Genomic DNA, 22064 nt, shown 5'->3' with positions numbered 1-22064 from the left:
GGCTGCTCCTAATCTCCCCGGTGCCAAAAGTCCCTCGGAGTCAGCTCATCCAGCACAGTCCCCTCTCTCCGCAGTGACTCTCTGCTAATCTGCAGCTGCACATGTGCCATGGCCGGGCCTGGGAAGTGCCTTGGGCTGTTAACAGGCTTGGGGCTTCTCAGGGCTGAGCAGGGACAGGCCTGCAACTAAATCTACACAGAAACAGGCCCCTCATAGGCTAGGTCTGGGGTAAAGTCAGAGGTTCACAGAAAGGCAGATGGGAAGGAGAGGGAGAAGAGGCCCAAACCCACATCTGCTTCACAAAGCATCTCAGCTACCTGGTGTCATGTGCCAGAATTTTTAAGACTCTATGAGGAAGCACTTCAGAGGAGGCACATGATTCTAGGAAGCTATTTTCAGCAAGAGGAAAAACCCTTCTTTAGTGATTGCATATTTATTTCACTTCTCTTTTTCCCCTTTCCTTCTGAGATGTGCTCAGCAAATATATTTATTGCTGATTATTTTGTCATATTTTTGGACAGTGAATTAGCACTTTCAGCCTCTTCCTAAGCTGTGTCTTTTGCGAATACATTGCATATTTTAAAGAGTATTTATTTAGTGCCAGCAGCTCCCCACTGACATTGTGTCAAGGCAGCTCCCATTCAGAATCCAGCAACTGAATATACAGCTCAGATCTTCATTATTGCTCTTAGCTAAGGATGGTTGGAGAAAACAAGTATGAAATGTGCATAAATGAAATGAGATTTGCTTTTAAAGTAAATGTCCAAATAACCTTTTCAGAATTTTCTTAGGGAATCATAGAAAATATCCAAAACCATTGTGGGAAATATTGTCAATGTGGCAATGGGACAGAACTTTTTGCGTATCTTGCTGGGTAAACTGAATGGCTTAGAGAATATTTATCTTTTGTAAAATGATAAAATGATTGTGTTTTAAGGAAACAAAATTAATCTACCTGAACTCAAAGTCTTCCTTTTATTGCTCCCTACTGAGTATGCTCATAGCATGGCAGAGGATGACAGGATGTTTGCTCTCTACTCTTTTGCAATGCACTTCTGGTGCTGAACTCTGTGTTAGGAGCAGTTGTCTGTTTCTTCATTGGCTGGTGGGAGAACTGGAAGTCATTGAGCAGTGGGGGAAGCCTGGAATAAGCCAAGTTTTCTTCTGGAACAATATGGAAGTTCAGAAATTCCTTATCTCTAGCAACCCATAAAGTGGCAAAGTAGTTACGTTCAGTGAGTCAAGCCAGTGTCACCATTTTATGTTAAATAATTTGTTTTTCTAATTATAGTTCCTTTTCCCATCCCTAAAAGGAACACTGGCAAGGCAGTGGCAGTCATTTGACATGTAATGAAACTGCTCTAGGCTTCCAGAAATTAGTCCATCCTGGGTTTCTGCTGCTCAGTGATACTGGTACTGGTTATCAGCAGCCAAACATGACTGTGCTGTGTTTTGTTCTGCCTCACATAGTTTCCTTTAACACAGTGAGATGTTTCACTCAGTGAATGTTACAGTTCACTTCAGACAACTTCAGTGGAATGGGGTTTTCACCTCTAACATTTTCCTGGCAAGTTCTGAAGTACATCTGAGATATAAGAAATTAAGAAATATTAGAAATGCAGTTATTTCTTAATGTCAGGAAATGAAGAGAGGGAGAGAGAAAGAGCATCAGTGCAACCTAGTCACAAGTTAATTCAAGTTTTGGCTGAAAATGATGGATTCTTATAACTTTTTAAGGACCATGAATCACTGAGAGTGCAGTGTTATATCTATGTATTACAAAGTATTTTTTGTTACTGCTCCTGTCCCCCTCCTGCACGCAGTCAGACACTGGGAATAATGTTTGGAGTTTTCCTTGCAATGCACTAGATGTTGTGATTATAGGAGGCCCCTGCTCACAAGTTGTTACTGTTTATATTATGGGTGTTGTCCTCTATGACTCATATGATGCTAAAATTTAAATTATGCTGCAGAAGCACATGTGCTTAATAAATTAAGATCACTCACTTTGGGCTATGATCTCTACATATGCACATACATTTGTATATAGATTATGTCTAATATAAAATAATGAAACACAACTAGAATATGCACATATATTCATGCATCACACTGCTGCACAGAGAACTGGAACCAATTGTGAGAGGGTGCATGTGACAATGTTGCTTTCCAAGCCACTCAGTGATGCACCTGTTCTGTTGTACCTGTACCCAGGCAGTAAAGAGGCCCTTGGCTCCTGGTGCAATGCCTGGGGCTGGCTACTCCCCTGGCTGGCTGAGTGACAGTCCCTCGGGTATAAAAGGGCCCCTGGGGCCAGGCTGTGCTGGGTGTAGCTGATAGAGCAGCAGGCAGAGGGCTTGTTCTGGGGACTGCAGCTGGAGAGCCCTGGTGAGGTTGTAGCCACCAACAGGTCTCAGCCACCCAAAATGCGTGAAATTGTGCACCTGCAGATTGGCCAGTGTGGGAACCAAATTGGATCCAAGGTAAGGTCTCTTTTCAACACTGATCATTAGTAGGAGATCAGAGGTAGCACTGCAAGCGTCATCAATGGATGGGGACTTTTGGGGGGGAACAATTACCTTGTTAACTCGATGATGGGAAGCATGGCATGTTAGCAGGGAACTTGAGTACTTTGGTATGAAAAGCCAAAAGCTGGATTTGCTCCTCATGCAAAATTTAATGTTCATTTGCAATAGCCATGGCACAGTCATTACAAGTGCTCCAGAGCATTCCTGCTGGGACTCATATTCCCAGGGGGAGCTCATACACTCTGCAAAATACTGGGACAAGTGACGGAGCCAGTAATTCCAGGGCTGTGAACTTGTGTTGCAGGTACTTTAGTTCAGCCATGCAGCAGCAACTCCGCCACATTTTATTCATTAATATCATAGAATCATACAATGGTTTGGGTTGGAAGGGGCCTTAAAGATCATATGGGATCGTATTAATCAACAGCATAAGCTGTGTTAGAGTGTGTAAAGTGTCACTGGCCTCCTGTGAGAGACAGATGTCATTTGGAGTATTTTTGTGTAGCTCAAACACTGGCATGCTGTGACGCAAAGGGTAGTCACTATTGCTTGAGTTTCTAGGTTAGGAGTAAAAAAACCCTCAATTACTTTATGCTGTGTGATGTCCATCCTTTTTTTTTTTTAATTGGTAAGTAGGAAGTTGTCAAAAAATTATCTATTTTGGGCTGGGAGATCTTTTAAGACATGGGATAGTTGAGGGATTGTTCTGTTGTGTTCTTCCTCCTTTTCTTTCTCCCACAAATCGCATCCTGATTCCTTTTAATGGAACATGAAGCATGGAACATGCACATGTTGGCAGTGGTGTATTTGTACACTCCAAATGGGACTGGATGCTCACCCAGGAGACTTTTAATATTAGAATAGCCTGGTCATTACAGTGGGTGGGTGTGTCTGCATGAACACTGCAGTGGCTGCTGCCCAGATAAGAGCCCAGCACAAGAGCACATCCATGTGAGTGTCAAGATAGGGCGTTTAGGACCAGCAGCTGTTTGTGGAAAGCCTTGCTCATGTACAAATTTGCCTGTGCCAGCTTTGTCATGCCATGGTCCTATTCGTGCATGACAGGACTCAAAGCAACTCTCCCTAATCCACACCCCCACAACCTTTTAGTTAAGCTCATACCAAATAGTAACTGTTATTTAAACTTTTAAATTAATATCAGTTTTCTTTTACTATAAAGAGAACAAATCGAGGCCCTCCACCTATTAGCATGTGGGTCATAGCTAAGCAGCATAAATGGTCTGCTAAACTTTTCCCTTGAATTTATTTGGGAGGGGTAGACAAGGATCCCTGTTCTGACCTGGTAAGTACATGGCAAAGCATCCCCTGCTTCAGGCACAGTTCCCAGAGCTGGTGCGGAACACGTTGTGCTGAAAATAAATAAATCATTCTCCGTGTGTTGTACCTCTTTCCTTTTGCAGTTCTGGGAGGTGCTTGGTGAGGAACATGGGATTGACATCACTGGGAACTACCGTGGGGATTCACCACTGCAGCTGGAGCGAATTAACGTGTACTTCAATGAGGCTTATTGTAAGTGCTCAGCAGACCCAAGAGGGAGGGTAAAATAAGTAATTAAAACACCCACAAAACCCCTAAACCACTATATAGGTGGATTGGACTTTCCAGAGTGGATTGTAAGCCTGTTTCTTTGACCTCTAGCAGTAATTATATGCATTCATTTTGTTTTGTTCCAGCCCATAAATACGTGCCCCGTTCCATCCTGGTGGACCTGGAGCCTGGGACGATGGACAGTGTCCGGTCCAGCAAAATTGGCCCCCTCTTTCGACCTGACAACTTTATCCATGGTATGGACAGCACACTGCCAGCAAACTGACTGGGGGCCACTGTCCCATGGAACTCCTTTCAAAATTCTCGTTAACTTTTTGGCTGTTCTTTCTGTAATTCTGTTCACAGGTAATTCAGGTGCTGGCAACAACTGGGCCAAGGGCCATTACACAGAAGGTGCTGAACTGATTGAAAATGTCATGGATGTGGTCAGGAATGAGTGCGAGAGCTGTGACTGCCTTCAGGGATTCCAGCTCATCCATTCCCTTGGTGGTGGCACAGGTTCAGGCATGGGGACACTCCTCATCAACAAGATCAGAGAGGAATATCCTGACAGGATCATGAACACCTTCAGCGTCGTGCCCTCACCCAAGGTATCCGACACGGTGGTGGAACCGTACAATGCCATCCTCTCCATCCACCAGCTGATAGAGAACACAGATGAAACCTTTTGCATTGACAATGAAGCTCTGTATGATATATGCTTTAGGACATTAAAGCTCACCAATCCCACCTATGGGGACCTCAACCACTTGGTGTCCCTAACGATGAGCGGCGTCACCACCTCGCTGCGTTTCCCCGGCCAGCTGAACGCGGATCTGAGGAAGCTGGCTGTCAACATGGTGCCCTTTCCTCGCCTGCACTTCTTCATGCCAGGCTTTGCCCCGCTGACAGCTCGGGGCAGCCAGCAGTACCGGGCCCTGACAGTGCCAGAGCTCACCCAGCAGATGTTTGATGCTCGGAATATGATGGCAGCCTGCGACCCCCGCCGCGGGCGCTACCTCACCGTCGCCTGCATCTTCAGGGGCAGAATGTCCACCAAGGAAGTGGACGAGCAGCTGCTGTCTATCCAGACCAAGAACAGCTCCTACTTTGTGGAGTGGATCCCTAACAATGTCAAAGTGGCCGTGTGTGACATCCCGCCACGAGGGCTGAGGATGGCAGCCACTTTTATTGGCAATAACACGGCCATCCAGGAGCTCTTCATCAGGGTGTCCGAACAGTTCTCGGCCATGTTCAGAAGGAAAGCGTTTCTCCACTGGTACACGGGGGAAGGCATGGATGAGATGGAGTTTTCTGAAGCAGAAGGTAACACCAATGACCTTGTGTCCGAGTACCAGCAGTACCAGGATGCCACTGCAGATGTGGAGGAATTTGAAGAGGTAGAAGTGGAAGCGGAACCCAAGCCAGAAAAGGAAGCAGAGTAAAAAGTATCCAGTGTCCGAATGAGCCTGTTCCCATTCACTAAAGACAAAGCAATAGCCATCATCTGCATGCCCAAAATAACACACTTCTTCAGAATTTTTTCCCTGCATCTGGCCAAGTATATCTGATATTACAACACAATGCTTTTGAAATTAATGGCAGCTCTGCTTTACTGTCCTAAACAACTGTTGACACTGAATCTCTCCCAAAACCAATCTACTATGAAGACAAATTGTCTCATAACAGCCTTTCCTGTAAATGCATTAACTTTTAGAATACAATCACCAGATACTGAATGTACTATACAGCCACTGTGCCTGTGTATATAGATCAGGATCATAAGCAATAGCAAAATATGCTGTCAGTTCATCACATTTATTTATTCTCAGGTAAACACAGTCCCTTGTTGATTGTGAACTTGTTACTGGTTTAGGAATGTGTGCACATCTCTAAGGTCTGCAAAGGCAGTGACCCTTCTGCTATCACTCCACAGACTGATGCAGATCTACAGAAACATCAGGGGGCAAATGACTGAATATGCACATTCTTATTTTATTTTTAAGTACTCTAATTGTTCTCTCACATTGCTAGCTTATATTATTGCAGAGCTTGTATTCATTATTATGGTGTGGTTTGTTTCTATTTCTAACTACAGGTTGAGTTACATTAGCACACTAAGTTGTGACATTGTGTAAAAGTTTTGGTGTGGTACTTCTTTTCCTAGGTACTAACTACTGTAAATTTTTTCCTAACATTCAGTACAACAAAAATGACATAGAATGGTTTGCAGCTTGTTAATATAAGTTCCATGGAAGTCACTAAAACAAAACCATATTTTGCCTTCAGTGAAAAATTTCTTGCCACCACAGCTGTCTACTTAACAATGTATTTATAATATTCTTTTAAATAAAGGTTACATACCATTCTATAAAACAGTTTTATACTTGAAACAGTTGATAGACAAGAACCCATAGTTTATTCTTGCAATAACTAACTTTGAATTACATTCATTATACTCTTAGATGAAAAGGTTTGTTATACTCTGAAGAAAGTAATGCCTCATGTTTGAGTTCAGTCTTGGTGAAGGAACCTGAAGCCAATTCTCCTGTGCACTGGGACAATGTCACCCCTGCTGTGAGAACACACAGCAGCAGGAAAATGCAAATACCTCCCCCAAAACCACGCATGTCAAAGTACATCTTTGCCTCCCAGCCAAGAGAAATGTCACCCTCCATCATTCCTGCTTCCCAGGGAATATGTCCCCCTCTCCCTCTCCTCCCTGTTGTGACAAAGTGTTAATGAGGATAAACAATTCAGATTCCACTGTCTCCTTCCCCACCTTTTACATGAAACCAGGCCTTCCAATTCCTGATTCACTGCTCAGTGTTTCAGACAGATTTGGAGATTAGAATCCCAGCAGCACTTCCATGGCACAATACCCTACTTCCAGTTTTCAAAATAATATACTATACTATCTGTTGATATAGATTTTAGCCAGGATTTTTTTCCAAAGTAATCATTAAAATGTAGTAGGCAGGAAAGTTTTAAATAACAATTAAATCTCTCACGCACTTATGAACCTGAAATATCAGCATGACACTCAAAAAGAGATTTGGCTTAAAAATAAACAATGTTGCCACTGAATGTCCAGACTGTGGTAAAAGCAGTCTCTTAACAGAAGTGAAATCTGAATGTCTCTGCAGAAGAGAAACTTTGTTTCAAGAGGAACAACATTTTCCACACATTCAGAAATTACATTTATTAGGATGCCAATTTACATACAGAGGCAAGTTCTACAGTCCATGTAATGACATTACATCGCAGTCTTGAGCATGCCTACAGCATTGCAGTTATTCACCACAGATCAGCTCCTACAAGAGATTTAAAATACCAGTTATTAGATTCAAGAGTATGTGTAAGGTACTCTTCAAACAAAAGGTAATAATAATATTTAATCTTATATCAGGAATAGAAGCTATTCAGAACAGAAAACATTTCAGCTGATCTATGCAATGCCACAAATAAAGGTACAAGTAGCATCTGTCTCACAAAGAGCCCTTTGTGACAATGAGTTTGCTGATCAGGGGAAGGAGGAATTCAGAGAGGCCGTCTGCTGGCTTAGCAAGTATGAAACATGTGAACATCATAGAAAAACCTGATGCAATGAGCATCACTACAGAGCCCCAGCTGTTCTGTGTAAGCCCACAAAAAGTCTGACCATATCCCAAGTGGTTCAAGGCAGAGCTTGACAAACAGTACATCTCACTTCACTAATGAGATTAAGCAGTTTCCGATCTCACACGTAATCAGGTCACAGACACCTGCGCACATTCGCAGACCAGCTGCAATCCCCTCCAGATATTGGGGATTAATGGACTCGGCAGTTACAGACCATCGCTTACCCGACCCCCCGCACGACAGAGCTCCAACCCCGCGCCCAACCCACCCCACCCACTTACATTTCACTCCTTTTTGGGTTTCACCGTTTTCACCGTGGCCACCGCCGCCCTCTCCGCCTCCGCTTTGTACTGCGGCTTCAGGGCGGCCCGCACGGCCTGGGCGCAGATCTGCGAGTACCGGATGTAGCTGCGGCCGGGGGACAGAGGGCGGTGAGACCCGAGCCCGGGCCCAAAGCCGCCTTCCCCGGCCCCAAACCCTCCTTCCCCCCGCACCGGTGTGACCGCACCCGCCCGGCACTCCCTGACAGCTCCTCCCGCCAGGCCCGCACTCCCGCCCTGTCGCGGGGCTGTCGCGACAGCGGTACCTGAGCCCGGCCTGTCGCCAATACGCCACCATGGCTGCGGCTCCGCGCGACAAGGTCAGCGCGCGCCGCAGGGGACGTACCCGCCGGCCAATCAGCGGGCGGGAGCTGCTCACGCGCGTCGCCGTTCACGGGCGCGCGCCTCCGGCAACGACCAATCAGAGGGCTCCGTTCGGGCGCGCGGCTCCCGCCCTTTCCGCCGGACCCTCCCCGGGCTCGCCCCGCCCCTTCTGCCCGGCCCGGGCGGCCCCGGGGCCGTGAGGGGCGGTGGGCGGGGCTATGGCGGCGCCGGGCGCTGCCCGCGGGCTCATCGCGGCTGGTCCCGGCTGTAGCTGTTCGGGAAAGATGTGGCCTCTCCCCGTGTGGGAGGGTCCCGGCTCCGCCTCCTCCTGTGGCCAGCCGGGGCCTGTCCAAAACGACGGGAGTGAGTGTGTTGGTTCAGTGGTTCAGAGCCGGTAATTTGCCGGAAACACGCTAAATGTTAATTACCTAAGAAACGTAAATTAAATGCGAAGTTTTCTATGATGCTCATGGCTAGTTATATAGCAGTTGTGTTAGTTACACATTAACTCCTTCCTAAATAGTTTGTTGTAATCTCAGAATCCGACCAAGTGGTTAAAAGGGTGGTTTTTGCATCTAAGTCTGTTCTTACCCCTTTGTACCATCACTTCTTGATTTTTCTAGGTAAGACACTAAAGAAGAAAGCGTTTTACAAGCAGGTGGAGCCAATGGTTTTTTTTAAACAGACTTTCTTCAATTTGCAGTGTATGGTCAAGCTGTGACAGTTCTGTCACATCGGACACAGTGCTTTGCCGTGGGCTTCCTTTGGATGTGAGACTTGATACAAACACCTGAAATTCAATCATTTGCTCTAAACAAATCCATAAAAGACAACGTAACAAACTAGAAGCTATAGGCACAAAGAAAAAACAATTTCCCTCATATAAGAATCAAAGCCTTACTAGAAGACTCAAATCATGTTTGCTATGGAAGCAATTTGGTCCTAACCTAGTGTTCATTTAAATAATTAAGACAAAACACTTGAGAAGATTAAATATTGCGGTTTTAACAAATCCTTGCACTTTTGTCTTGTTCTTTTACTTCCTTCCATCCAAAGTCAAACCATTTTTAAAGCACTGAGTAATTTTCAGCTTTATTAGAGATCTCATTTAGTCCAGAACCGTTGCGATTAACAATCCCCACAGTAATGTCAGGAAAGAGTCACCAGAACAAAAAGAACAACTGTTCACCAGATAGATCAGTCTGCCTCCAGCATACAACAGTAAGATCTGCACCAGTGATCTGTATGTTTTTTTAAGCTGTTAAACAACTCTGCTCCTATAGAATTTTGGGTTAATATCTAAACGCACATATTGCAATTGTTCCTACTTAATTTTAAAGAAATAACTAGTGCAAACGAGGCAGAAAATTCTTACCTCATGCATTTGTTTTCTTCTTTATTATTGCGTGAAACATATTCTAGCATTGTGACACACGTGGCATATTGGAGCAAAGCTTTCCAGTTTGCAAAAATGAAATAAATTAAAAAATACTTGTTATGACAAACATGTTTCTGCCCTTTTAGCACAGAAAGGTGCCAGTGATATTGAAAGGAAACATACTTGGTTTTGAAGCCCCAATGACAACAATGATAACAAAAAGATACAAGACAGCACCAAAGATTTTGGAAAGCCCTTCTGTGCTACCTAAGCAGCATATTTGATGCAAGACAAGTAACTGCAGTACTTACATATATTGAGAAAGGGGATGTTACATGCAAATGGCAACATCTGATGATTTGATAGGTGAAATTATTAGCAATAAGATTATTTTAAGCCTCATGGGCAGCCCAGGCCACAAACATGGCTTGGCAGAGAAAAATCATGCCAGCAGAGTTGGACATTTTCTTCCAGCTATGCGCCCCTCCATTCCTGCCCCATGGCTTCTCTGGTTCCTCTCACTATCCCCTGTCTCACCTGCTTTTTGCCCCACAATTTTCTTTTCCCACTACATCTCTCTCTGTACCTCTCTGTGAAATGCCTCTGCCTGCAATTCTGTAACATTAATTCAGATTTAAATCCATAAACAGAGATACACAACCTGGATGCATTTATCTGTTTACTATTTGTTGGTCTTGGCAGATGAAAATTCAGCATGACTTGAAAAAGCTAAACCTTTGGGAGAGGTACCAACCATGCTGAGGCAGACTGGATATCAATCAGTGACAGAAACTGTGCTCTACAAAAATTCCAGAATAAATGTTGGTGTTCATGCAGCTGTTACAAGGCACCGTTATAGATTTGTATGACCTGTTTTCATGCCCAGTTTAGATGCCAGGAGATATTTGTAAAGCCCTAAACTTCCCTCCGGTAGGAATTTTCAGAGAGAGAACATAGGAGAGAGCAGATAAAGGAGAGAAGTTTAGAAGGATGGAGAGAGTTTCCAGGGAGAAGGGGATAAGTTAGGAGGGTTAGATGCAGAGATCGAGAGAAGCTGAGGTGGTGCAATTAGCAACATCCAGAAATGTGAGCGTGGAAAGGTCTGGGGGAACTAAGGACGTGAGGTTAGACATGTCCAAAGAAACTGAGGAAGTGAGGGAAGAAGCATCCTGAAAGGTGAGATTGGAGACATCCAGGAAAGGTGTAGAGGTGAGATTGGAAACAGCCTCAGGAGTTGGTGAAGATAATCCAGAGGAGTGCTGAAACATGAAATAGTTAAAATCGGTGAGGTCTAGAGATTCCAGCGAGGTGGAGGAGCTGTACTCGGAGACACCTGGTGAGGATGGAGGGATTGTACAGGAAAAGTCCAGGGAAGCTGAGGAGGAAACATCTGTGGAGGACGAAGAAGTGAGACTGGAGAGGTCTAGAGAGAGTGAAGAAGTCAGACTGGAGAAATCTGTGGAGAGAGAGGTGACACTCGAGAGATCTAAAGAGATTGAAGAACTGTCCCCAGACTGATCCAGGGAGCCGGATGAAGTGAGACTTGATAGGTCCAGTGAAACTGAAGAGGAGAAACTGGAGCGCTCCCAGGAATCTGAAGAGGTGAGACTGGAGAGCTCTAAGGAAATTGAAGAGGAGGTACTGGAGAAGTCTGAAGAAGCTGAAGATGTGAGACTTGAAAGGTCCAGAGAGGATGAAGACGTGAGACTGGAGAACTCCACAGAGGATGAAGAGCTCAGACTGGATAAATCCAATGAATCTGAAAAGGGGATTTTAAAGAGTTCCAAGGAGTCTAAAGTCTTGACTCTGGAGGGGTCCAGGGAGGCCAAAAAGTGAGACCAAGTAGGTCCAGGCAGGTTGAAGAGATGACACTGAAAAGCCAAATAAATCCCCAACATGATGGGTGTTAAATCAGGAGTATTTTAAACTAAAGATCTCTATTATCACACCAAAACAAAAAGACAGCATGAACCCCCAAGAAGTTTTTTTTGAAAATAATGATTCAAACTGTGTGCATGGTCTTTTAGTAGTTTCTCTTTTGGTGCAGAAAAACCCCAGTAATAAGAGCTCACAGAATTATTGAGAACATTGTGCCTTTCCAGGGGACCAGTACAGAACCACACGTACAGTTGCAGACAGTTTTCTCTCCTGGCACGTCTGTCCTTGTTCAACCAGATTTATTCTTCTGTGTAGCATGTGCAGGATCTGGTTTTGGAAGCTAACACTGTGCTAAACTGAGTCTGTGTCTGAGAAATACAACAGGCAGTTCTAATTGTTATTCAGATAAAAAGAAGTCTTATTTTGTTACCTTTCTTTTATACCTCTGGACATAAAACCTGTGTAATAATAACAATAATTTTTTATTTGTGGCTAGTTTGAATTGTTTAATACAAATATCCTAAAGTATCCTAAAGAGAAGTTGTAATAGAAGGCAGATGTGCTTAAAAAGGGAACAGAACAGCTTAAATTTCAGTTCTAAAAGGTGCATCTAATTATAGTGTGAGTAGATCAAGAGGCTGATCCACAGCTGCCTTCTCTCGTCTCGAGACTGCACCGCAAAGCACAGAGCACTCAAACCTGCAGGTGCCTCTCCAGACAGGCACAGGAAGGCACATAAAGCTCTTCACTCATCACAACCACATTTTATGGACCAAGGAAGTGCAAGATACAGGTACAGGAGGCTGCAGCTTCTCAGGTGAACACATCCCAGCTTTTCCTGTGTTCTTACACAATCCATGTCCAGATGAGTGTGTAATGGATTTAACATAATCACCATGGGTGCAACTCCCACCCAGGTCACGTCTTAACTGAAGCAGGTGTCTGCTGAACAGCCACTGAAATTGAATGGTGTCTTACTATGCAAACATTAAAATCGTGGGGTACAGCACAATGCAGAAATTACCACACTAAAAAAAGAGCTGCTTATATACCAATGATGAGACCCCCCAGAAGTTCTTGAATATATTTAATATTTATAGATAATGCTTCTGTAATTTTAGAGCTGTTGCAACATGGTTGCAATTCTTTCAAGAGTACAATGTTTATAGATCAAAAGACAAAACAAATTAATTTTTCCAACCATGCATAATTTATGATGAAATTACAAGTTTGCTTGCTGTCCTGTATTCTTAATAAAACATAAAAGTAATTAACACCTTAAAAATCCCTTGCTATCTAAAAACAATATAATTTTGTGACTATCTTTAATCTCAAGGGTTTCTCAAGTGCATTTTACAGGGGAGACCAAATATTTAAAAAAAATGCAAATTACAATACAATAAAAAGCCAGTGTCCAACAGACTATAAATTCCATCATCTCTTCACTGAGCTCTTTCTGTCTTAATTTAAAATAACAAAGTTGTTGCACTTTTTCCTATGAAATAACACTGTCAAGAAACGTGGAATTATGGTCACCACTGTATAAAATGTAGAGGTCAGTAATAATGTTTCCTACCTTGGATAGCTGTGGATTTACCTCCTTTCTCTGCCTGGGTAAGCCATACTGGGCTGTGCTGGTAAAGCTCTGCTGTTCTCTCTGCTGCTGACCCTAATCTCCTCCACAGCCACTGGAAATGATGCCATGCTGATGACAATGGGGTCATCTTCTGCTAAATCCTGTCTAAGCACAGCACTGCACAGAGTGCAAGCAAAAACTTCACTGAAATCAGCTCAAATCTTAAGAGAAAGACACAGTTCTGTGCTGTTTCCTATTACAGGACGGTATTTTGAAGGTTAGTTGATGAAGCAGATGAAGACATTAATTTTCAACTTTTGGACACCTGGATTCAAAGTAAAAATAATTTTGCAGTGTCATCCAAGTTCTCAGCAGTCCATTCTACAAAATCTGACATAAATAGCTTGTGGAGGGACCCAGGATCTGCAAAGGAAGAATTCAGGTACACTCAAGTTTTAAAAATCTTGTGCATTACTTCCTCATGTGTTTCATAACTTGTGTTACTTTTAAATGTGGTTATAACGAAACAGCATGATGATGTAAGATATTTTGTCCACAGCTGATGATCATGGACCTCCTAAGGTAAGCAGTTAGTTCAGCTTGGTTGTAACATGTAGCCTTACCTTTAGAATAATTCAGTTCTGCAGCACCATGTAAAGCAAAGCTATGAGGTTATTTAAGATAGAAATTAACAGGTCCTGTGCAAGTGAAAGAACAACCCCCACCTTAAGAAATGGAAGGATTCTAAAATGCTTCGCTGCTTCCACACAAGCTCTTTATCAGTACTCTTCAGTTCTTCCATAAACATGAACCTCAACAGGTTGCTGACCTTCCCTTTGAATCAATGCTCTGTCAGGGCCAGGGGATTGGAAATGTTGCAGTTATGAGACAGTGCTTATGTTTTCTCTATAGGACATTTATTTGAAATATAAATGCAAGTACAAACCACAAGAGACAGATCAGCAATGTTGTAGGAAATGGTGGTTACAATTTTTCTGCTTTTTTTCCAAGCAAACCCCTGGCTGACACTTGCAGTTCACTGCTGTCTGGCTGAACAGGTGCTGACACCCATTGGTGGGCAGGGATCCATCAGTCCCCAGAACTGATTTGTTCACATCACATTCCTCCACCTCTGCCCTTCCACTTCCTGTGTCCCCTCCCCTTTTTAAAAATTCTTCTATCCTCCTGGTCCTTCAGTTCTGGCCCTCCAGCTGTAACTGCTTTCTCTTCCCCACTTCCTCCATTCCTTCCAGCCCTCAGAACCCCCTCTCACAGCAGTGTGGTGCATTCATCCACAGCAACCCACATTCACTGCAGTGAATCTGAACACAAATCCCAGCCCAAGATTGAAAGTCTTTCCACAGGATGGATTCTCCACAGCAAGCTGTGAAATCTGGTTGCTAGTTAAAGCCAGATTTGCAGAAAAGCAGAGTTATTAAGAACCAAAAAACACTACAGCAGCCGTGAATGTGCATTTTTGGATATGCATTTCAATAAAAGAAGCCACTCACTCCAGCGTATTTCTTCACCCCTCTCATTTCAGATAACTCACCTCCATAGTTCTAAAACACAAATAGACCAGAAAGTTTCAGGAATTAGCCAGAATTGAAACAAAATTTTATTTAAAAAGCGCCACATACAGAAAGCCATACTCTGACAGAATGAGAATGCAGGCATATAAATAAAATAGAAGAAAGAAAATTATTATCTTTCAAGAAGTTGTTGAATGCCTGTAAAAATCAAACAGTAAGGCTTTTTCCAGTGCAAGGCCAAACTGTGAGTGCTACTATGCAGTCCTTAGTGCAGAAAAACTTGGAAATGAAAAAACTGACTTTAAAATACCAAATGATGCTAATGGCTGAGCAAACATATAAAATGAGTTTCAAGATAAGCATTTTTATCAGAAATGATGGTACAGTTTTGCAAAAGTTTCACATATACTTTTAAAATTGAAATGTTATTTCAGTTGTAATAATCTCCTGTAAAAGTATGGCAAACCTCAATGACTTTAATTAGTAAGGTAGTCTCAAACCATTTCTGTTTAGAAAAATATTTAGAATCGTTAATTTTTAAAAGTTATATATTCCTGTTTTCTTCCCCCAACACAAACCTTACAGAAGTGTTCTCATTTGTTTACCAGTTAAAATAAGCTCTGGTTCTCTATACAGCAGACACTACTCAATAGGCAATTTGATATACCAGAAATGGCATGCAAAATCAAATATGCTGGGCCAGGTGACAATACAGTTCATAAAGGCTAACAGAGCCTTGAAATCACTTGTAAGCTTAGAATCAAAATTCCAGAAAAAGCCTTGGGCACCAGAATACCACCAGTCAGCTACTTCTGGGCTGTGCTTTTGCATCTTGCTATTCACACTGAAGAAGCCTCGTGGGACAGAGTCCCTGTGAGGTCCCCAGGACTATCAGCAGACTGGCACACAGTGTGAGGTGCCAAGGGCTGACCTTTGAGTTCTTGCAGCAAATGACTGGTGACAGTACCAAGAACCTCCAATGAGTACCAGGAAACAGAGACTGGAGAACACCAAGTGAAACCCTTGAGAATACAAAGGGCCTTGTACTGTGAGCAAACGAGTTCAGAAGGTAAAGGGATCTGAACGTAGAACAGAGGTTAAATTAAAGGACAACACAATATGCAGTGGATGTAGCAGGTTATTTCTGGAGTGTGATCAAGTTAAGGAGTATATTGTTAGATACTACTTCCTCTTATGTTTAGGTATCTCCTTAGCCACCTTCACTAAGGTTTTTTAGTCTTTAATGGGTTCTTTGAAGTGAACACCTACTATTGTAGCAGCTTACAAGATTTTAAGGTTCTATGCTTATTGTACCTTTATGTAATGGGCTTTTAGAAATGGAGATACTTATTGTAGAAATTTAAGATAAAATTTGATCTTAAGGTACTGCATGCCCAGCTCATTAATGTTGCATTTAGGAGCAGGATTTAGGTCTTGGTAGGTAGGTAAGAGACACTTTGATGTTTTACCTATAGTGACTGAAAAACAGTTTGAGTACCATGTTAGTCCAACTAGTCAAGTTAAAAAGCTTATCAAAAAATATTTTGTACATTCTTTTATATTTCAAGCATCAAGTAATAAGCTTTCTGTTAAACCAAGTTGTATCACACAACTGTCAAAAATCAACAAAAAGAACAATGCTGGAACAACCATTCTGCCTAATTTTGGGCTTGGTCCCAAAAGAGGTAGTCTGTAAGTCACACAAAAAATAATAGTTAGCCTAACATGCCAGTGTCCTCCACCATATGCAGCCTCACCACTAAATGAGGCTATTTCATATCTGCAAACATTATAAGTTAGTGTTCATGTAAATACAGGAACTACACTTGATAATTATTTCTTCATCTGTAACCGCAATTCGGTCCAGTTCACCCAATATATTAAGTAGCCTTTGAGCCTCAGCCTTAGTAAGAATTCAGCTTTTCTCCAAATTAAATTTATAACATGCCTAATACACACATCCTTTAAATAACAAAGGATACATGTATTTAGGCCTGGAGAGAAGCTGCAGGTCGTTAAGCCTCGTTAGTGATACAGATCTAAGAACTATCATCATTTCTCTACAAATGCTGCTGCTGCCATCGAATTCCTCATGGTTCCTCTTGCTGAAGCTGCAAACTCTTCAATTTCAGCATTCAGTCTTTTAATTACCCATTCCAATGCTTCACGGCCCTACAGTTAAAGAAAAGTTTATCAGTGTGTAAATCTTAATAAATAAGTAAATCAGTTAAATTCTTACTGAAAATGGCTAAAGACACAGTAGTTGAAAAAGGAAGGAACAGAAATACATGCCTCTGATATTTGTTATTTCAATAACTGGAGTACTGCTGGAACATGTCCTTCCTTACATTTCATGAAAACAATTCCTTATATCAGCAGTTCTCACATTATGATCCACAAAATACTTTTTATCCAGACTGCTTTACTGTTCTCGACCTGAACTTGAGATATCTTTGGATTGCCAGAGGACAGACTCTCAACTAAAATACTGTTTCATTGCTCCCACGTAGTTATTTCAGATCTGTCTGAATGTAGATCCTTTTTTGACAGCAAAAGCAAATAGATTGCATCAGGAGGACAGCAAAAGAATGACAGTGTCACACTGCTGAGTGAGTGGAGATGTTTTTTCCAGTGAAGATTCAGAGACCTTTTCCAATAACAATTTATTATCTCCATTCACAAGAGGAAAAAGAAGAGGAAGTTCAGCATGCTGAGCATTCAGTCTCCACAGTAAAGGCAGCAGAACTACGTGGCCCCTTCCTAAGATTGCTCACAAAGCCAAAAAGTAAAATAGCGATTTTTATTCCTTTTGACATTCAGCCAGTGACCACACATTTTACACAAAGGCCATACTTACTTTTTTAGCATTGGAAGAAATTGTGTTTGCCATTAGCCCTTCTAAGTAACTGCTGAGACTGACACCTTTTACAGATATTATTGCTTCTTGTGTCAGAATGGTTCTGAAACAGAGAGCAGGAAACTGAATTACTCTGAGTAGTTTAAAAAAGAAACTCACTCCTCCCCAACAAGTACATTCCCTCATCAGCTTTGCTGTGTAACACAGAACTTCTTGTCCCCTAAAGACAACCCACTTCTACACTGTGTAACTGCTTTATGCTTCTACTTAGAAAATAAAGCCCAAGAGTACCCGCTAAGTCCAAGTCTCCCTTTGTGGCACTCAGCCATTTCCATCTTTAGCAGCAGTATGTTAAGAGTGGAAACAGCATATCTGGAGTTACACTATACTGGGAAAACAGTACTAAAACATCCCCTTCAACAAGAGGGATTGAACATTTCTGACCATCATGACAGAAAAAAACTCCTATGTTAGAATCCCTAGAATGATCCTTCAGAATTATCACCACTTCCAGCAGTACAGACTCACTAAGCTCTAAGTTGCCTTAAAAACCCCAAGTAACCACCAAAACACAAACCTCCAAAATCAGAGGCTAAAGGCACGAAAATGTGCTTTCTAGTGCAGATCTGTGCTCAGGCTGACAAAGACATCAGAAACAAGGAGCTGAAAACTGCAAAGGTACACAAACTCAGTTACAGACAGGACACCCCCTGAAAAGCTGAACTGGACTCCAACACAGCGTGACCCAAAGTCTCCCAGTGACTCAGCAGAACCAGTATCACTGCAGGAAGCGACAATCCTTTTAATCCTGTTAAAAGGACAATCAACTGTAACAGAGGCCATGTAAACCTCATCTTCTGATCAAGGGAAACCATGGACATTTTCAAAGCAAAGTCTTGTAGCTGTGGGCAAGCTCAGAGCAGGGAGGTACTTACTTGTGTGGTTCATGAGGGTGTGGTTTATAGACAAGCCTCTCATCTACCGACACAAGGTTTGTAAATGAAATCTGTAGAACACAGGACAGGATTACCCCTTGATACAAATAACAGAGTACTACAGAGACCAAAATGCTACATGATTAGGAAACAGCCAGAGTATACAGACACCAAAAAGCTTTAAAACATTTTTTCTTAATACCACCTCCACCCCCAAAACTCCTCCTGCTCATCAGTATGTTCACATGGCTCAGTCCTGACAAGTTCCAAGAGCCAAGTAGCTCCTTCATGAAAAACAGAACCGATCAACTATAACCACATTACTTAAACCCTTGTTTTGTTTTAATGCAATTTTCAAATTATTTTCAAGATGATTTATTTTTCAAATGTACAAGGTGCTGTTATACTCTGTGATCCATGCCAGTGGCACAAAAACAACTACTTACATTACAGGATTTTAGCTCCATTGTTTTTTTCACGGGGTCAACAACAGAGTGCTCCTGCACGTATGTCCTTGTTCTGCAGGTGCCGATGAGCTGGGGGACAGGCAAACAGAGATGGCTTTAATTCCACTAACCCACTGCAATTTTTCATGTCTTTAAATACACAAGTAGTGGTTACTGCATTGAACAGACACCAAGAGAACACAGTTAGGATTTAGCTTAAAACAAAGCTATTCAGTTGAAGTAGGTCTCATTTTCCAGATGGAAGCAGTCTGAGATCCAGGCAACTTTTGGCTATCAGGGTCACTGTGTGCCGCTGCTGAGCTTTCCTGATACATAAATGCTTAAACCATTAAACTTTTAAACCATTAAAGTTACGAAATGATACACATTTATTACAACAGCTGGCTCAGGAGCTTCCCCTCCCTGCGGCATCCCTTTCTAGCCTGTGACACAATACACACCGATTTCACAATGGAGGGGATTCCCCACTCTGTGCTGAGGAGTCTGTGGCTGTGCAGCTTCCCGCTGGGATCCACGTGTCTGTCCAGGACATCAACTCCCACCACGCTGGGGTTCATGGGATTGGGGTATTTCCGCATGGCAGCTGTCATCACAGTTTCCCAGGGGTGACTGCCCAAACAGAACCAGAACACTAAGTTGCACACTTCTGTTTTCAATAGGATTATATATTTCCCAGAAGAAAAACCTATTTCGTTGACTGGGCAGTGCACATGGACATCAAATATCCAACACACCTGATTACTTAAGTGTCCTGAGTTCTAGTCTAACTTGGTAAGAATGATTTCCCTGTGACACAATGCCAAAACACTGCACTTTATCCAAATTTCGGTAATACTGGAGTGATTTATTAAGTTGCTACTTCCCTCTAACGAGTACTCCCTTCGGATTATTTTTAACATAGGTATTCTAGAGCACTTCAGCCCCGACACCATACGGGCCTCACGGTGTTTCGGCCAGCGCTGCCGCGGGAAGCAGCGGGGCAGCACAAGGACGCTCCTCGGTGCCGACAGCGCAGGCGGCCCCGCACAGGTACAGCCCCTGCTGAGCTCCCGCAGCCCCACCGGCTCCAGGAGCCTCCCCCGGCTCCTGACCCCGGGCCGGCAAGGACGCGCGGGGGCAGGTCAGGGGAGGCGAGAGGCCGCGGCCGCCGGAGCGGGGCTGCGGCGCGGAGCTCCCGGGGGGCGGCCCTGGCGCGGCGCAGCCCCCGCAGCCCCCGGAAGAGGCACCCCGTGCCCGGGGCCCGCCCCGCCCCGCCCCGCCCCGCACGGCACGGCACCTACTCGAACACGTGCTCCGAGGTCCAGATCTTCATGGCTGCTGCGGCGGGCACGGCCCGGGCGCGCTCCGGGGGCGCCGCTGCCGCCGCCTTTCGGCACCGCGGGCCCGGCTCTGCCGCCGGCAGCGCGCGCCTGCGCCGGCAGCGCCCGCCAATCGCCGCGCGGCGCCGCGCTGACGTCACGGGGCGCGTACCGCGTGACCGGGGCCGTGCCCGACCGGGGACGTTCGGGGTGAGGTTGGGGCGGCCGCGGGTGTGGCCCGTGATCACCGTGGCCCGGGTGAAGGGCTGGGGGTGAACCCCCGCCTGCTCCGCCGCCCATCGCGCAAACACGGGCGGGTGCGGCCTGTGAGCCGCGCTCCGGTCAGGCCGGGGCTCGCACGGCCCAGCCCGCTCCGGCCGCCGCTCGCCGCCTTGCCCGGGCACGGCGGGGCCAGGGTCGCGTGCGGCCGATGACGTCACACCCCGCGCCCCTTCCGCGTGCGTTCGGCCGGCAGGGGGCGCAGGGGCCCCGGCACCCTGGGGTGTGACGTCACCGGCGTCAGGCGCGGGCGGCGCAGTGAGGGCGCCCCGGGCGGGCGGGTCTGTGGGGGGGCCCCGTCAGGGTCAGGGCCGGGGCTCCATCGCCGGGGCTCCAGGGCCGGGGCTCCAACGCCGGGGCTCCAGGGCCGGGGCTCCAACGCCGGGGCTCCATCGCGGGGCTCCATCGCCGGGGCTCCATCGCCGGGGCTCCATCGCCGGGCTCCAAGGCCGGGGCTCCATCGCCGGGGCTCCATCGCCGGCCGCGCTGCCCGGCCGCTCCGCCGGGGAGGGCTCCAGCCCGCTGCCGCCAGCTGCTTCCCTTCCTCATCCCTGCCATGAACCAGGGGGATTCGCGGCGTTAATAAAGAAGCTGTTACAGCACCAAACAAACCCACATTGCGTCTCTTGGCGCGCCACCAAGCAGTTCCTTATAAAATTCTCAGCAGTGTTGGAAAATGCCGTGGCTCCGGTGAAAACGGTACTTTTTTCAAACAGCAGGTTAGCGTTTCATGCACACAACGAGGGCGTGACCTCTGTGTCCTCATAACCGCACAGAAATAGCCTCACTGGAAAAGCATGAGAGGGAAATTTCCCAGAAACAGGTTATATCACACGGTGACATTGCTGACGCCCTTCTGCGGTGCCAGAAATCAGCCTGTCTTTGGAAGGACACACACAGTGATTATCCCCTGTGCACCCCGAACATCAAATCCAGCAGCTCTGTGACAGAGAAGCTACTACTTAGTGATAAATACCTGGTTCAGTCAGTCGCAAATAGTTATATGAGAGCTGTTAAGAGAATAAATTTGTGCTGTCTTGATACCTGTCTTGATCTTATTTTTCCTGACTCTTTCACCTCACAGACTATTCCTGAACATTGCTAACACGCCCCTGATCGGTCACAGTGTACAGAGTTATTGCTGGGAGATTGCAGGGCAGCTCTAAATCCATTGTAGTCTGAATACGCACCGAGTCATTTTTGCAACTGGAGAATTTTGCAAAGGATGTTAAAAATGCAAAGCTTTTTGAGAGGTGTCAGTGTGACACACACAGTTGTGAAGGTGGTGACCCTTAAATAGACAGGGACAATACAGCAGATACCCATCCCTTATCCATCAGGCTGTCTGTAGCCTATCATCAGGGGTTTTTTTCTGTAAAAGAAATGTTATCTACTGGAAGCAAAGCAAAATGTCATTTCCAAGAAGGAAGCATGCCAACATATGGTGCAGATTAGGAGCTAGATTTCATCAGTTCTTGCTCATGTAAACTTCAGGCTATTTTAGCAGGAGATTTGTTCAAGTA

The 22064-nt window shown here is 44.7% G+C and overlaps 2 protein-coding genes across 2 annotated transcripts; one reads left to right on the top strand and one right to left on the bottom strand.

The window, feature by feature from the left end:
- Positions 1-1659: 1659 nt before the first annotated feature.
- Positions 1660-6452, top strand: TUBB1 (tubulin beta 1 class VI). Its single transcript, XM_069034468.1, has 4 exons — positions 1660-2483; positions 3950-4058; positions 4223-4333; positions 4443-6452. The coding sequence occupies exons 1-4, from the start codon at positions 2427-2429 to the stop codon at positions 5519-5521; spliced, it is 1356 nt and encodes a 451-aa protein (XP_068890569.1). The 5' UTR covers positions 1660-2426; the 3' UTR covers positions 5522-6452.
- Positions 6453-14068: 7616 nt separating this feature from the next.
- PRELID3B (PRELI domain containing 3B) lies at positions 14069-20371 on the bottom strand. The gene is given in 7 exon segments (XM_069034254.1): positions 14069-16808; positions 16811-16877; positions 17563-17665; positions 18498-18568; positions 18944-19033; positions 19405-19573; positions 20245-20371. Coding segments are annotated over 7 exon segments (687 nt in total). The 5' UTR covers positions 20277-20371; the 3' UTR covers positions 14069-16653.
- Positions 20372-22064: the final 1693 nt, after the last annotated feature.

The sequence above is a fragment of the Aphelocoma coerulescens genome, chromosome 20, assembly GCF_041296385.1.
Source record: "Aphelocoma coerulescens isolate FSJ_1873_10779 chromosome 20, UR_Acoe_1.0, whole genome shotgun sequence".
NCBI classification, from domain to species: domain Eukaryota; kingdom Metazoa; phylum Chordata; class Aves; order Passeriformes; family Corvidae; genus Aphelocoma; species Aphelocoma coerulescens.
Note: the sequence above shows the minus strand (reverse complement) of the source record. Positions and strands in the feature narration are given on the sequence as shown.